At 43.1% G+C, this 15000-nt stretch overlaps 1 protein-coding gene across 5 annotated transcripts in view; it reads right to left on the minus strand.

Annotated features, from left to right (window-relative positions):
• Window positions 1-15000, minus strand: part of cdh11 (cadherin 11, type 2, OB-cadherin (osteoblast)) — a 135724-nt gene that overhangs the window by 43233 nt on the left and 77491 nt on the right. For 4 of the 5 annotated variants that reach the window (XM_060073682.1, XM_060073679.1, XM_060073681.1 and 1 more), the window contains exons 2-6: window positions 14806-15000; window positions 13587-13726; window positions 12055-12349; window positions 8808-8927; window positions 6554-6721 (exon numbers count right to left, since the gene is read on the minus strand). The exon at window positions 14806-15000 is cut by the window's right edge and continues 123 nt beyond it. In XM_060073682.1, the coding sequence (XP_059929665.1) occupies window positions 6554-6721; window positions 8808-8927; window positions 12055-12349; window positions 13587-13726; window positions 14806-14956 (874 nt within the window). In that variant the 5' untranslated portion in view covers window positions 14957-15000. Of the gene's footprint in view, window positions 1-6553; window positions 6722-8807; window positions 8928-12054; window positions 12350-13586; window positions 13727-14805 lie in introns of those variants that run through there. The other variant, XM_060073684.1, reaches the window with a different exon arrangement.

Raw genomic sequence — 15000 nt, forward strand, 5'->3', positions numbered from 1 at the left:
GGATTTATGCGTAATGAGATGCAATGCAGATGGTCACTCATATCTAATGACTGGATTAAATCTATAGTATGCACTTCCTCAACCACAAACATGTGACATAGGAGAATAAAACAAATAACACTCAATCTCCTTCCTCCCATTCTGCTCCTTATACGGTTACTGCACAGACTTCCTTTCTCTTCTCCCTCCCTGTCCACTCCTGCTCTGTCTTTTTCTTTTGTTTCCCCTCTCCTCTAGTTGTATTCTAGCTGAGAGCTGAAACAAGGGAGGCGGGAGATGGGCAGAGGCGGCAAGAGTGTATGGATGAAATAAGGGTGAGCGAGATAGGGAGATAGTGATAGGGACAAAGCAGGCTAGACATTTGCTGTAATGAGAGCGAGCAGAAGAGTGAGAGAACAGAAAGGAAGAAAGATAGAGGAAGGAGACGAACTGCCTGGGGGACAGCATGAATGGACAAAGAAAAACAGAGACACTGCTAGAACGAGAAAGAGAGATTTCCATTTTAAATCATTTTCCACAGTGACAGGACTAAATTCACAGGCAGTTACAAAATCTATTTTTCTATCCATGCATCTGTCCATCCATGATCCATCAATACCCCTCTCTCTTTCTATCTCTTCCTATATGTATATATATATATATATATATATATATATATATATATATATATATACATAGCAAATGTCCTAGGTCAACTTGGGTTGTCTCTTTCTTCATCCTATTGGTTGTTTATCATATTTCGTTTTTTTTCTCTATCTGTCTCTCTCTCTCTTTCCTCTCTTCAGTTCTTGTGAGCATCTTATGACAGATATGCAGGATTCACCTCAACTGAAGATCATGGTGACCTTGTGTTTCTGGAGTCGTATGCATGAGTACAAGAGACATTGGTACCGACAGAGGGTCCAGAGGGGCCATTTTCAGAGTGCACTATTACCCACTTGTTTGATTTCTGAAGTGCCATGTGCCTCTTGTTAGCGGCTCATTACGCACACAGCAGGAAAGATCAGTGTTGCAAACGGTGTCTGATTCTGAGATCTGTGAAACACTGTCTCTGTGCAGGTGTTTCTGTGACTAAAGAATGTTTCAGCGCATCTCTCCACGATCAATTCAAATCATTCATCACCAGATGATCAAAATCAGACATTGCTCGTATCGGCAAATCAAGCAAATGTTACAGGATTGTGTATCAGATATGAATCTTAATAAGCAGGCTCAATAACAAGGACAGCAACGATGAAGAATTAGCCCCTATTTCCTCAGGCCTTGGAAATACCACACCTACTGCGGTTGTCTTTAATGCTCTACACCTCAAATAACCCTGAAACATTCATGTGTAGGCAAACATGTGCACACACACACACACACACACACACACACAGAGACGCACACAATGCACAAACACATACACACACATATTTATATATACTAGAGTTCAGTGGCGGCTGGTGAATTTTATTATAGGGGGGGGCAGAAAGTTTGTAAACCAAACCCCTGTAGGGGGGTCTGGGGCCCTCCTCTCCCCGAAGTTTTTTTGTGTTTTTCATATAAAAACGAAGCATTCTGGTGCATTCTGACAAAATAATAAAGACAAAATAGAACATTTCCTTAGAAAGACGAATGGAGCCGGGGAACTACGTTTTTACTTAATTTATTTGCCTTGTAGATTAAATTGCCAAGATTAAAAGTGCAAATACATCAATAATAATTGGGAATTACCAGCATACACAAGTTAACATTCTCTCTCTGTCTCTATCTGTATACATGTTTGTGAGAGAGTGAGAGTGAGAGAATGTGATTCTAAAAGGGGTGAGTGTGTTACGGACAATCTATTGTGTTGGTAACTTCACTTATAAATCTATCTACAGTTAAGTATGCATTTAGACAAATACGATAAATTATCAATGTAAAATGTGCAACCTTTTATGTGTGGTTGTTCAAGACACACTGAAGGCATGATGCCACCATAGGTTTGCAGAGAACTATATTCAATATGCACACTGAAGGCATGGTGCCACCATAGGTTTGCAGAAAACGACATACAATATACACACTGAAGGCATGATGCCACCATAGGTTCGCAGAGAACTACATACAATATGCACACTGAAGGCATGATGCCACCATAGGTTTGCAGAGAACTATATACAATATACACACTGAAGGCATGATGCCACCATAGGTTTGCAGAGAACTATATACAATATATTTCATTTCCAATTTTTCTGAATTGGATCGTCGACTAAAAGGAACTTCTTTGAGAGACGAAACGGAATTGCGCACATTTGCAGCCATGTTGAAATCAGCAAGTGACTTGATCGAAGATATCCCTTCACGCTCTTTGCTCAGTTACGTATGACGCAAGCACGTTAGGGCGAGTCCCAAATCCCCATTGAAAATGCATTGAAGGCTCAATTTCCGGAAAAAAAAGTTTTAACATTAGAGTCAACGGAGAAGGCTTGGGCGATTTTCCACGTCGATGAATTCGCCCATAGAGGCGGGACCATTTGAAACGCGACTTGAATCTGACGATTCTGATTGGACAATGACAGATAATAGGTCTAGAACACTGAAAACTACTTTTGCCGTGATAGAATAAAAAAAATAAAAATCCTCTTTCTCCCAGTTGGTAGTGCGTCGCCCAAATCGCCCCTATACACCATCCGCCCCTGCTAGAGTTTCCGCGTGCGCGTTAATCGCACTCAACCTCTAGTTGTAATTAAACCCATAGCAATAATGTTGCAACCCCAGTCGATAATGTGACAAATTTCTGAGAGCATAATATAATAACGTTTTGCCTATAATGTTACAACAAATAACATTTTGGTTAACCTATTACGTAATGAAGCAAGTATAATAATTTCCTCCTTACGTTATGAAGCAAGCATCATAATTTTCTACTTATAAGCCGTTTTCACACATTGGTTACCTGCATAGCTGTTGCATCTCACTTTATGCAATGTCCAACTGTTTACACTCATTACTGCACTGAACTGCACTGTCTAGCACTGCACTTTTTAAACGGCTAACTTTTTGGTATTTAAATTCTTCTTTTGCACTTCTGGTTGGATGTCAACTGCATTTCATTAGTTTTGTATCTATACTCTGCTAGTGACAATAAAGTTTAATCAAATCAAAAATCAAATTTGTAATTCAGGAGATTCGACCCTGAGGGTGATTCACACTTGATGCTTTATATGCGGAGATCAATGTTGTTTAGACATCAGTAGAATCAATGGGGGGTTTAGGGGGGCGGGATATTACGTAGAGTCTAAGTTCACAAGAATCGGGATAAGTGTTGCCGCTGTCACTGTAGTTTGTTTTGATTTGACCATAGACAAAAAGGAGGCAGAACTCATCGCGATTATCTTAAATGTTGCTAAAATAATGCATCATATATTCCGTTGCATCCACAAAATCTGAATCATCGATCGATGAAATATTTGCGCATGAGTTAGAGACAAATAGAAAAAACAACGAAGAAGAAAGGCGTAACTGGAGAAAGAGAGCGTATTTTTTTCCACATAGGCTATTACTAACACTTGGTCAAATGTAGTTGATTTCTTTGTTTAACAGAGAAAACAAGGAGTGGAATGATGGGACCCTATAATGTTCAGCTGACTGTCGTCAGCTGCTGTTGTCAATAATAATAATAATAAACATTTTCTATACATGCAGCTTTGAACTAATTTATTGTAATTTATTATATGATGTGTCATTTTAGGATTATGATAAGACCTATCTTTTAGCGTTCACCACAAATGACTCTTAAAAGCAGTGCCAACATTTAAATATTTTTTAACCATTCAGCAACCAAAAGGCAACAGGCTGATATCATTTAGGGGGCCACTCAATGACATGCAGAAGCATCATCAACACGCCCACTGAAGTGGTTTGAGAAATACAGACTTTCCACTCCTCATTCACATAAGGAAATTTACATTTTCTACGGAGAAAATACTACCTCAGGGCTAGTATTATTCAGGAGATTTTCAGGGTACAAATGCCAGGATATGTTGTTCACACATACGGCCCATCAGGAGAAAAGCAGGAAATACCAGGACTTACACGTGTGTCTGAAAGCAGCTAGCATTTGATTACTGTGGGGGGACGTGCGACGTCTGGCCTGCAGGGGGAGTATGGGCAGGATGGGAGCGCACCGGATTGGCTCGGGGGATTGGACCTGAGTGCGAGCAGGTGTGTGCACTCAGGCCAATCAGGGAGTGTTTGTACTTATGTGCCTGCTTTGTGTTGTAGTGAGGAGAAAGGTATCCGGGAGAAAACGGACCAGAGAGATCCAGAACGGACCCAAGAGATCCTCTGAGAGAACCATGTTTATAGTTTAAGTGATTTTGTTCGGCTTTAAAAGACATTAAAACGATCTCCCGCTGAGGGTTGACAACTCTGCCTGCTCGCACGCATTTGGAACCTGCTATAATTACATTATAAAATTAGTCAATTTATGGGTAACAGGGGTAATTGTTCAATGGAAAGTGTAGTATACTACGCAAGCAAATCAATTATTCAATAGCTTTTACTGTTATTCAGGGGTGAAAAGTGCATTGACATTTAAAAATGCATGGCAACTACTAGGGCTGCAACAACGAATCGATAAAATCGATAAATCGATTACTATAAGCGTTGGCAACGAATTTGGTCATCGATTCGTTGAGTCGCACGGTTAATACGTCACTCGTAAGCGCGGCACTGTTTACAGCCAGCCGCCGACAGGCGGCTGGCTGTCGGCGGCTGAATTTGCACGCTTTCTCTGTCTGACGTATCTTGTGTCATACCATTCGACGTGGGGCCACTCATCCCCCTACATTTCCGAAAATAGACTTGACCTCCGTCTGTTTATTGGATAAACGCATTTTCCAATCCCAGGAGTCTTTGCTCCATTCTACGTCAATTCAAGAACAAACAAAGTAATTAAACTGCAGTTCGTATTTTTTATTTATGACCATGAAAGTTCTGTAATGCCTGAATTATGAAGAATTAAATGTAAAGTAAAATAAAATTATAAATATAAAACCATGAATGACATATAGAGAGTAAGCAAGTGGTATATATATTGGTGGGATGTTTGGTTATACTATATAGTATATCTTGTCAATTTTCACGGGGGGTAGAGCCTAGAAGTCGCTTAAATTATTCTCTGGGCCGTTTCGCGGGGGGGGGGCAGACACCTGTGAGATTCCCTGTCAAATGACGTGACGAACGAATCAAATGAACGAATCGTTATAGTGAACTGAACTGAAAGAACTAGTTCCCGGAAAATAATCATTTTGCCCATCCCTAGTCTGCACTGTGAATTTGAAGTAATGTTCAGTTTTTGAATAAAGATGCGGCAATTACAAATGTTTCTTTTTTTTATCAGATTCATCGAAAAAATAATCAACCGAATAATCGATTATGAAAATAATCATTAGTTGCAGCCCGAATTCTCTCTCACACACACTACTATATTATGTTGCATCAACAACTATTCTCTCTCGCATACACTACTATACTCTCTCACACACACAACTATTCTCTCCCACATCGACTATACTCTCTCACATACACTACTATTCTCTCTCACATACACTACTATACTCTCTCACATACATGACTATACACTCTCATCAATACATGTAAAAGGAGTATAATAGTGTGTGTGCATGAGAATAGTGGTGTATATGTGAGATTATAATAGTGTGTGTAAGACCAAGTAAGAATTTGTGTGACAGGCCTGCTATAGTAGTAAGATATTACACACAAATGCACACTTAAAAAACCTAGGGGTATTGCAGTAGACCAGGGAAATAAAGAAAAATAAATCATTGATATTTAAATAGATTGTATAAATTATTTAATCCCCTTCTGTGACAAATTTCCCTGGAATTGCATGCCATCTGTGTGTGTTGGATATCCCCCACACACAATCACACATATACACACACACTCAAACACACCCACACACACACACACACACACACACACACACACACACACACACACACACACACACACACAGCACACAGTCTGTAAGACTGCTAGACTGGCTGAAAGGACTCAGAGAGCAGGCTGTTAGGGACACCTGGACACCTGGAACACCTCCAAGGGGCTCAGTCTTAGCACTGCCCACCGGCACAGAGAGACAGACTGAGAGAGACAGGAGGACAGACTGACAGAGGCAGGAGGACGGTCTGACCCCGACACAAAGAGAGACAGAGACAGAGACAGGAGGACAGACTGACCCAGACAGACAGAGAGAAATACTGACAGAGACAGGAGGACAGACTGACCCAGACAGACAGAGAGACAGAGAAAGAAGGACAGACTTAGCCCACCACACAGAGAGACAGAAAGACAGATAGAGACGGATGGATGGATAGACAGAGAGATGGACTCCAAGACTGACTGCAAGTCGGACACAGACAGGAAAGACTGACTGAAAAAGAGGCAGGCAGGCAGTTGGACAGACAGACAGACAGACAGACAGACAGACGGACAAATAGACGGATGGGAGGAAAGACAGACGGGAGCTTTAAGGTGGATGAACAGAAGGACTCACTCTGAGGGAACTTGGGGGGGTTGTCGTTGACGTCTGTGAGGGTGATCTTGACCTCGGTGGTCCCGGAGAGACCCCCCATGTGGCCTCCCATGTCCTTGGCCTGGATGACCACGTCGTACTCTTGCCTGGCTTCCCGATCCATGTTGGGCAGTGCCGTGCGGATGATGCCTGCGTCACAGCGGAGAGTAAATGCATGCAAGGTGACAGTGAGCTCGTCAGGCGTGGTCAGGGTGAGGCGTCTTGCTCAGGGACACCTCGACACTCACTCAGCTAGGGGGAGCTTGGGCAGACCCACACAGCTGTACTGGTCCCAGTGGACTCAGTAGGTCACTTTGTGCCATGCTTGGGCAGACCACACACAGCTGTACTGGTCCCATGCAGTGAACTCAGTAGATCACCGTGTGCCGTGCTGGAGTCCGACCCACACAGCTGAACTGGTCCCATGCAGTGAATCCAGTGGGAGTCTCCCAACGAGTGTATGTGTTCAAACTCTGGTAAACATGCGTGAAGACTTAATTTTCTTTATTCTGTTCAAAAAGCTCTCTCTCTCTCTCTCTCTCTGTCTCTGTCTCTCTCTCTCTCTGTATCTCTGGCCGTTTCTCAATTCCTAGCACGCGTACTACGGACTCGATGACTTGCAAGTACGTACTTGGCAAGTCCGTACTTCAAGCACAGACTTGCGAGCACGCGAGTACGTACCTGCAATTGGAACAGCAGCGGACTCGATGACGTCAACACCTCTGCTCGTCCGTTAACTGTGCTACGGCCTCATTTAGGCATATACTACTGAACAATATAAAAAAATGATATAAAACAAAATCCCAGCCTCTTTCATTTTCAAATAGTATGTAAATATTCTGAATGAATAAAAATTGAAAAGATATGCGTGTCCTGTCCTGTGTATAAGCTATACACACACGACTTTATATATATATATTTATATATTATCTTATATTATTATTATTATTATATTATATAAATATATATATAAGTTAAGAGTAACTTAAGCTACAGTTGTGCGTCTTCTCCATATTGTCCGCCATCGTACTGCTGCGAGTGCGAAATGCATCCTGGGATTTATAGCGGTTGCAAGTACACACGAGCCACCTCCGATGCATGCTCGGTGAAACGGCGAGATCGAGCACGCATCAAGAACACTTCCGGGTTTTACGACAGTACTCGCTTGATGCGTACTTCGAATTGGAACAGTGCTCGGGCAACGACTGATGACGTTTCACGAGTCCACGAGCACACGAGCACGCACAATAATTACGAATAATCATTAAAATAAAACAAAATAAAACAGTCAGGCCTGGTGTAGAATGTCTTTCTCTCATGTTGTGTGGCAAGCTGAAATAAACGGCGACGACGTAGCTCTCTTTTCTCTCTCCCATTTATATTTTTAGTTGGTTGCCGAATTTGCTAAAATATATTTCGCAGACATTTTTGAATTTGGGGCAGTGTAGGAGAAAGTGCTGCTCGGCCTCTACAGCAGCTTCTTCACACTCTCTCTCTCTGTCTCTCTCTCTCTGTCTCTGTCTCTCTCTCTCTCTCCCTCTCTCTCTCTCTCTCTCCGTCTCTCTCTCTCTCTCTCTCCGTCTCTCTCTCTCTCTCCCTCTGTCTCTGTCACTCTTGTCTCTCCAACCTGAAGTAAGTGGGAGTCAAGGCTTTCTGCTGTCATCTTATGCCAAGTGTGCTGTGTGTGTTTTATGCACGCAAGTGTGTGTGTGTGTGTGCGTGTGTAAGTGTGTGTGTGTGTGTGTGTATGTGTGTGTGTGCGTTTGTGCGTGCATGTGTGTGTGTGTGTGTGTGTGTGCCGATGCCAGAGGGAGAGGAAGTGAGAGAGAGAGTCTGAGTGTGACAGCATGAAAAGCTTAAAATCTCCAAACCAATTAGAAATGTGAGCTGTGGATTTGAGCCAGTCAAATACCCAACACTGGTTCGATTAGCTAGATTAATACCTCCCCAAATTGTACATTTTCACTCTGTCCTTCTTAATGTCTTTCTATGTTTAACCAAGCACTCTTGCCCCGTCTCAACCCTTCTTTAATCATCTGACATTTTATCAAATCTAAATCTGCTTCATTTATCAAGTATGCATTTGATTCCAGTTTCCTCTAACTATACATACATTAACATTTAAAAATAGCAACAAAAAAGTAATATGAATCTTTGTAATTATTTGTGAATTAGAGTTCTTCCAAATGTTGACAGACAGACAGAGAGGCGGTGCACGGCGATGTTTTCTCCCCACCTGTCTGTGACTCCACTGAGAAGTACGGCTGTCCCTGCAGGATGCTGTACACCAATCTGGCGCTGTTGCCATAGGTGGGGTCATCAGCGTCCGTGGCAGTCACCTGCATCACCGACGTTCCTGCGAGACACACACACACACACACACACACACACACACACACACACACACACACACACACACACACACACACACACACACACACACACACACACACACACACACACACTGTGAATGCTGAGAATGTGAATGCTGCCAATGCTTTAATGATTTTGGATGGACTCTTCCCAGGTCAAAATTCAAATTCAAATTAAAAAAAACTTTATTTGTCCCCAGGGGGCAATTGAGGGCACATAGCAGCAGCATTACAACGGACAGGGCCATGTCCAAACAAAAAACAAACAAAAACAAAAACACAGCATTGCTACCTGGCAGACAATACACACAAGCACAGGTGTCTACAAATACACACATTTATATAAATATGTATAAAATATGCAAAGTGCATGTTTATAAATGGAGAACTGACTCTTAAAAGTGTAAAATGTGTAAAATATGACATAAATATAAAGTGCAATCAGTTAATAAATACCATGCTGGTTATAATACATTTGAGATGAATTGAGGCGAGGTATTTATGTTGTAACAGTCACATGGTCAATAACAGGTCAATGCTGATGTTGCTACAATAGGCCTTTATCAGAGAGCTGTAGTACAAAGGTGTAGCTCATAATGCTACACCTACACCGATATAATGCTATGCAATTATTAACAGCATGAGTTAATTTTGGTCCTAGGATTACACCTTCTAAAGAATGTCTCTCAAAAAGATACAAACTTGCAGGGAGAGGTGATGAAAAGTCTGGTGCAGCTCTCGTTTTAAACCCAATGCCATCATCCCGCAGCTACTGACTTCCCCCTTAGTATCAGATTTAATTTAAAACTACTTAGACTGCTCTCAGCATGGCTGCCATTTTATATCTGTATTTCTAAAGACTTAGGTTTAAGAGGATTGGTCTTTCACATGTCTTACATTTCTGAGTTCCTGATGATCTAACTGAAAGGATCTCAGGTTAGTCAGATTACAGTTTTCTTAAGCACTCTGGTTCTGTGGTTTGGGATGATGTTACCATGGTGGCAATTAACTGTTCCCCTGCGACCTCTACATTTCACCAGCATACAAGATAGCTGCCTAAAAGCCCAAACGTGTAAACCGATCAATATATGGAAGAGGACATTTGATATAATCCTCTTTTTGTGACAGAGAGTGAGACAATGAGAGAACGAGATAGAGATGTCTTGTCAATCTACCTTTCATAGTGGAGTTTTTACTTTCTGGGTTTGATACCTATCCCGTACATAGTGGAGTCTTTACGTTCTGGGATTGATACCTAAGGGATATCTGTAGCCATCAGTTAAATACCTAACCTATTCATGAGCCAACTTAAGTACTAAACAGAACACATTCACATTTATTTTATTAATCTAGCGTTCTTTATATAGCAGTACAGTCCTGCGCTTCATGTCAGACTTCTCGTGGTTGAATTTCACTATTTATTAATAATGCATGTAACAGGCTGTTCAGTGGAATAACACTCTGTTCCTTCCGCTTTGTTAGCAGAATACAATTATTCTTCCTACAAATGACATATAAGAAAACTAATTATTTCCATTGAATTGCCAGCAGGGATTCGAAGTGAGTTTCATACATGCCATACAAACTACTTTATGATGCATGTTATATTTTCTATAATGTGATCTAGGGCTGCAACTAACGATTCATATCAATCATATTACTGAGCGGACCTGAACACATCACATTTGACACTGTTTGCTACTTTTTTTAAGCTAACTAGATCTATATCCTGCCGATTTGAACATGGATTTAAAAACTGGATTACTATTTTTAACTGACGTGACTTTCTACACCGTCCGGTTGTGTGATTACTACCACTGCTTTGACAGCCCGTCTGCACACCGTCTGCAGCAGCAGCAGCATCTGACTTTTGGTTGGACTAGACGGATACTGAGTTGAAGGTACCCAAAGACAGTTAAGGTACAACACTCTTATTTAAGCCTACAGTCCAGTGTTAAGATATTACCAAAATACAAGCTGTGGTCGCTCACACTAAAGCTCGCTGTGGGCGTGCGTGAACCATGAACCAACCTGTCGGCGGCAGGCTGTAAACAGTGCCGCGCCTACGAGTGACGCATTAATCGCGCTACTCAACGAATCAATTACCAATTTCGTTGCCAACGCTTTTAGTAATCGATTTTTATCGATTTTATCGATTCGCTGTTGCAACCCTAATCCGATCCATTATTTACATTTGCCTTTACATTTAGGGCTTGTAGCAGACACTTTTATCCAAAGCAACTTACAATAATTACATTTGTCAAAAGAAAGAGAAACAACAATATATCGCTGTCGGTACATTAAGGACGTAAGTGAGTTCAAAGCACTAACAATCGCTAGGTGAACCAATTCCCTGTATACAACAAAGATAGCTAGGAGAAGATACTACACAATGCTAACTACTATTTTTAAGGGCCAGGACATACAACACAATAAGTGCGTACATTAAGTGTCAGGAAGTACAACTTCCAATAAGTGCATACATTAAGTGCCAGGATGTATCCCCACATCACGACTCATTACAATGGGTGCCAGGTCATTCAGCTGTTCAGCACCCAGTCTCTGGAACTCCCTCCCCCCACACATTAAACAGTCAGACACCATGACCTTCAAGTCCCAACTCAAAACTCACCTGTTCAAACTCGCACACAACGTCCGATCACTCTGTCTTGATTGTTTGTTTGTTTTGTCTTGTTTTTGTTTTATTTATTTATTTATTTATTATTATTATTTTTCCACAATGTCTTGTTTTTAAACGATTTATGATAACTTTACGCTCTGTAAGGTGACCTTGGGTGTCTTGAAAGGCGCCCTTTAAATTAAATGTATTATTATTATTATTATTATTACATTAAGTGTCAGGATGTACAAACACACAAAAAGTAAATGAGAGGGGTGGGTGTTTTAGGATAGGAAGGGATGAAGGGGTGGTGGGGGGTAAGGGGTGATGGCTATTTCAACTTAGTGAAGAAATTGATAAAGAAAATAAATAACACAATAACAAAAGCTGTGAACGAATCAGAAAATATATTATGAGAAATGATTATAGATCAGATATAAAAAAAGATTGATGTAATTCATGCCATTAATCTGACATTAACCCCCACTCACCCACGTTGGACATCTCGGGCACCCTGGCGAAGTAGGGCCTGTGCAGGAACTCCGGGGGGTTGTCGTTGATGTCCTGCACCTTCACGATGAACTCGGAAGGCGGCTCCAGCGGCTTGTTGGTATCCCGGTCCACGGCCTGGGCGGTCAGCGTGTACTGGGCCTGCTCCTCCCGGTCCAACGTCTTGGTGGCGTGGATGTTGCCTGTCTTGTCGTCGATGACGAAGATGGTTCCGGCGCCCTCCCCCGACAGGATGTACTTGCACCTGCCCTTCCCCGAGTCCACGTCCGAGTGAAGCTGAAGATACAGAGGCATTTTGACTGTCTTAAAAATAATCATATTACTTTATCTTATTCAACTTTTTGTGCATAGGCAATGTAGATGGAGCTTTCCATGCCAATAAAGAGCCCCATGAGAGTTGGTTCTTGGGAAAGACGTTGGACAAGAGGAGAAGGAATTGATCTAGTAGAATCCTTCCAGGTCATTGCTCGCTTTTTACTATAGCATCCATGCCGCGACAGCTGATATGCTGAAGGTTGAAATCTCCCCCTCTGCCCTCTCAGCTAAGAGCTTCCCGGACAGGGTTGTGTTGAAATGTATATGAGGCTAAATGCTCCAAAAATATGCATTGGCTCCATTGCTGCAGAGCGATAATATTGCATTGGGTTCCGTTCGGTTCTCAGTATTTTGCAATGTTTTTGTTGTTAGATTGAATACAGAGTGACAGTAAAATAAATTACGGCATTAAATATCTAGTTGCCATCCTTGGAAAGCCTGTTAGCGATGAAATATAATGTTTTGTAGACATCATTTGTGGTTTGCTATGAGAGGTTGAACCCCGGCACCATGAGTGATGCTCTGGTTTGTTTTGGTCAACACAACCAATCATTTCAAACCTTCATGTTGCCTCTCCCCATATCTCTATCTCTCTCTCTCTGGCTCTGGCTCTCTCACAGTGTGTGTGTCTCTCTCTTTTTCTGGCTCAGTCTCTCTGTCTCGCTGTGTCTCTCTCTCTGTCTCTCTCACTGTGTGTCTCTCTGTCTGTCTCTGTCTCTCTCTCTGTCTCTTTCACTGTGTCTCTATCTCTCTCTCTGGCTTGGTTTCTCTGTCTCTGACTCGCTCTCTGTCTCTCTATGTCTCTCTATCTCTTGGGCTCTCTCTCTGTCTCTGCCTATCTCTCCTTTCTTCCTTCCTCTCCTTCTTTCCAAACCCTCCCTTGTTTTCAGACAAAATATCACACTCACACTTTCTCTCTCTCTCTCTCTCTCTCTCTCTCTCTCTCTCTCTCTCTCTCTCTCTCTCTCTCTCTCTCTCTCTCTCTCTCTCTCTCTCTCCTTGTTATAAAGTAATGAGGTATCACCCTGCTGATTCCCTCTGCTGGAGGAGAATGAGGCCTCACACTGACTACATCGAGAACTACATGGATTAAAAATCAGATTGGGTAAAAATCAACACACATACACACGCACTTACACAAACGCCCACACAGACACACACACACACACACACACACACACACAGCTGATAGACGTACTCTGCCCACGAGCACGGGGTCGGGTCCGGTGTACTCCTCGATGACGAAGAACTGGTTCCAGACCCAGCCTCTCTTGGAGCGGTGCAGCACCTGGCCCTCCTTCCCGGCCCGCTCCCGGTGTCTGTGGAGGGACGGATGACCTGCAAGAACAGCAGGACCGTCAGTACCAGCAGGACCGTCAGTACCAGCAGGACCGTCAGTACCAGCAGGACCGTCAGTACCAGCAGGACCGTCAGTACCAGCAGGACCGTCAGTACCAGCAGGACCAGCAGGACCGTCAGTAGTACCAGCAGGACTGTCAGTACCAGCAGGACCGTTAGTACCAGCAGGACCGTCAGTACCAGCAGGACCGTCAGTACCAGCAGGACTGTCAGTACCAGCAGGACCGTCAGTACCAGCAGGACCGTCAGTACCAGCAGTACCAGCAGGACCGTCAGTACCAGCAGGACTGTCAGTACCAGCAGGACCGGCAGTACCAGCAGGACCGTCAGTACCAGCAGGACCGTCAGTACCAGCAGGACTGTCAGTACCAGCAGTACCAGCAGGACCATCTGTACCAGGAGGATCCTCAGTGCCAGGACTTGCATCAACATCTGCTTCATTCAGCACCAGCAAGACCATCAGTACAAGGATTCACATCAACATCTGGTCATCAGTAACAGGACTCACATCAACATACAATGAAGTTCTGGTTCATTACCGTTTTTACTCTTTTTCTTTGTTACCATTGTGAAATAGTTAACGGGAGCAATACACGATATTACAAGTAATCATTCACATTTTTTGACATTTAAATGTATGACAGAATGTCGCAATTCTAGTCTTTTTGACACCTAAACTGAAATTATATTCTGTATTCAACAGCAAACAACTTCACCCCCTCCCATCCTTCATGAGTGGGAGATAAGGGGGAAGAGCTGTGTTGCAGTCTGTAGCATTAAACCAGACATGCTGTGTGAGTTGGAGTTTTAAAAAAAGTGCTGAATACTGATTGGTCGACGTCCTGCTGAGTCATCCAGCTGACACTGGACAGGTGATGCCAGAATGGGCCAGATTAGGCAGGAAATCTGGGCCTAGACCTTGACAATAGGTCACCATGGAGCCTTGCTGCAACCGTTCAGTAGACTGATGGGTCTTTGGGATGAGGTCTGGGCAGATTGGACTGTGTGTGATTATATGTTTAACGGTCGTCTCCTGGGTGTTCAGGGTCTGGACCTACCCGCCGTGTGTCTGTGCTTGTGTCCTCTCCTCTCCACATGGCCGTCCACACTCCTAGCCCCCGCCGCGCCGCAGTAGAGCATGGACACGCCAACTAACACCAGCACAGCTCTCACCAGCCGCAGGTCCGTCTCCTCTCGTCCGGTCGGCATGGTTACCGTCCTGTCACCAGCCTCCGTACCGTACAGTCGCTCCT

This window comes from Gadus macrocephalus, chromosome 15, assembly GCF_031168955.1.
Source record: "Gadus macrocephalus chromosome 15, ASM3116895v1".
Taxonomy (NCBI): domain Eukaryota; kingdom Metazoa; phylum Chordata; class Actinopteri; order Gadiformes; family Gadidae; genus Gadus; species Gadus macrocephalus.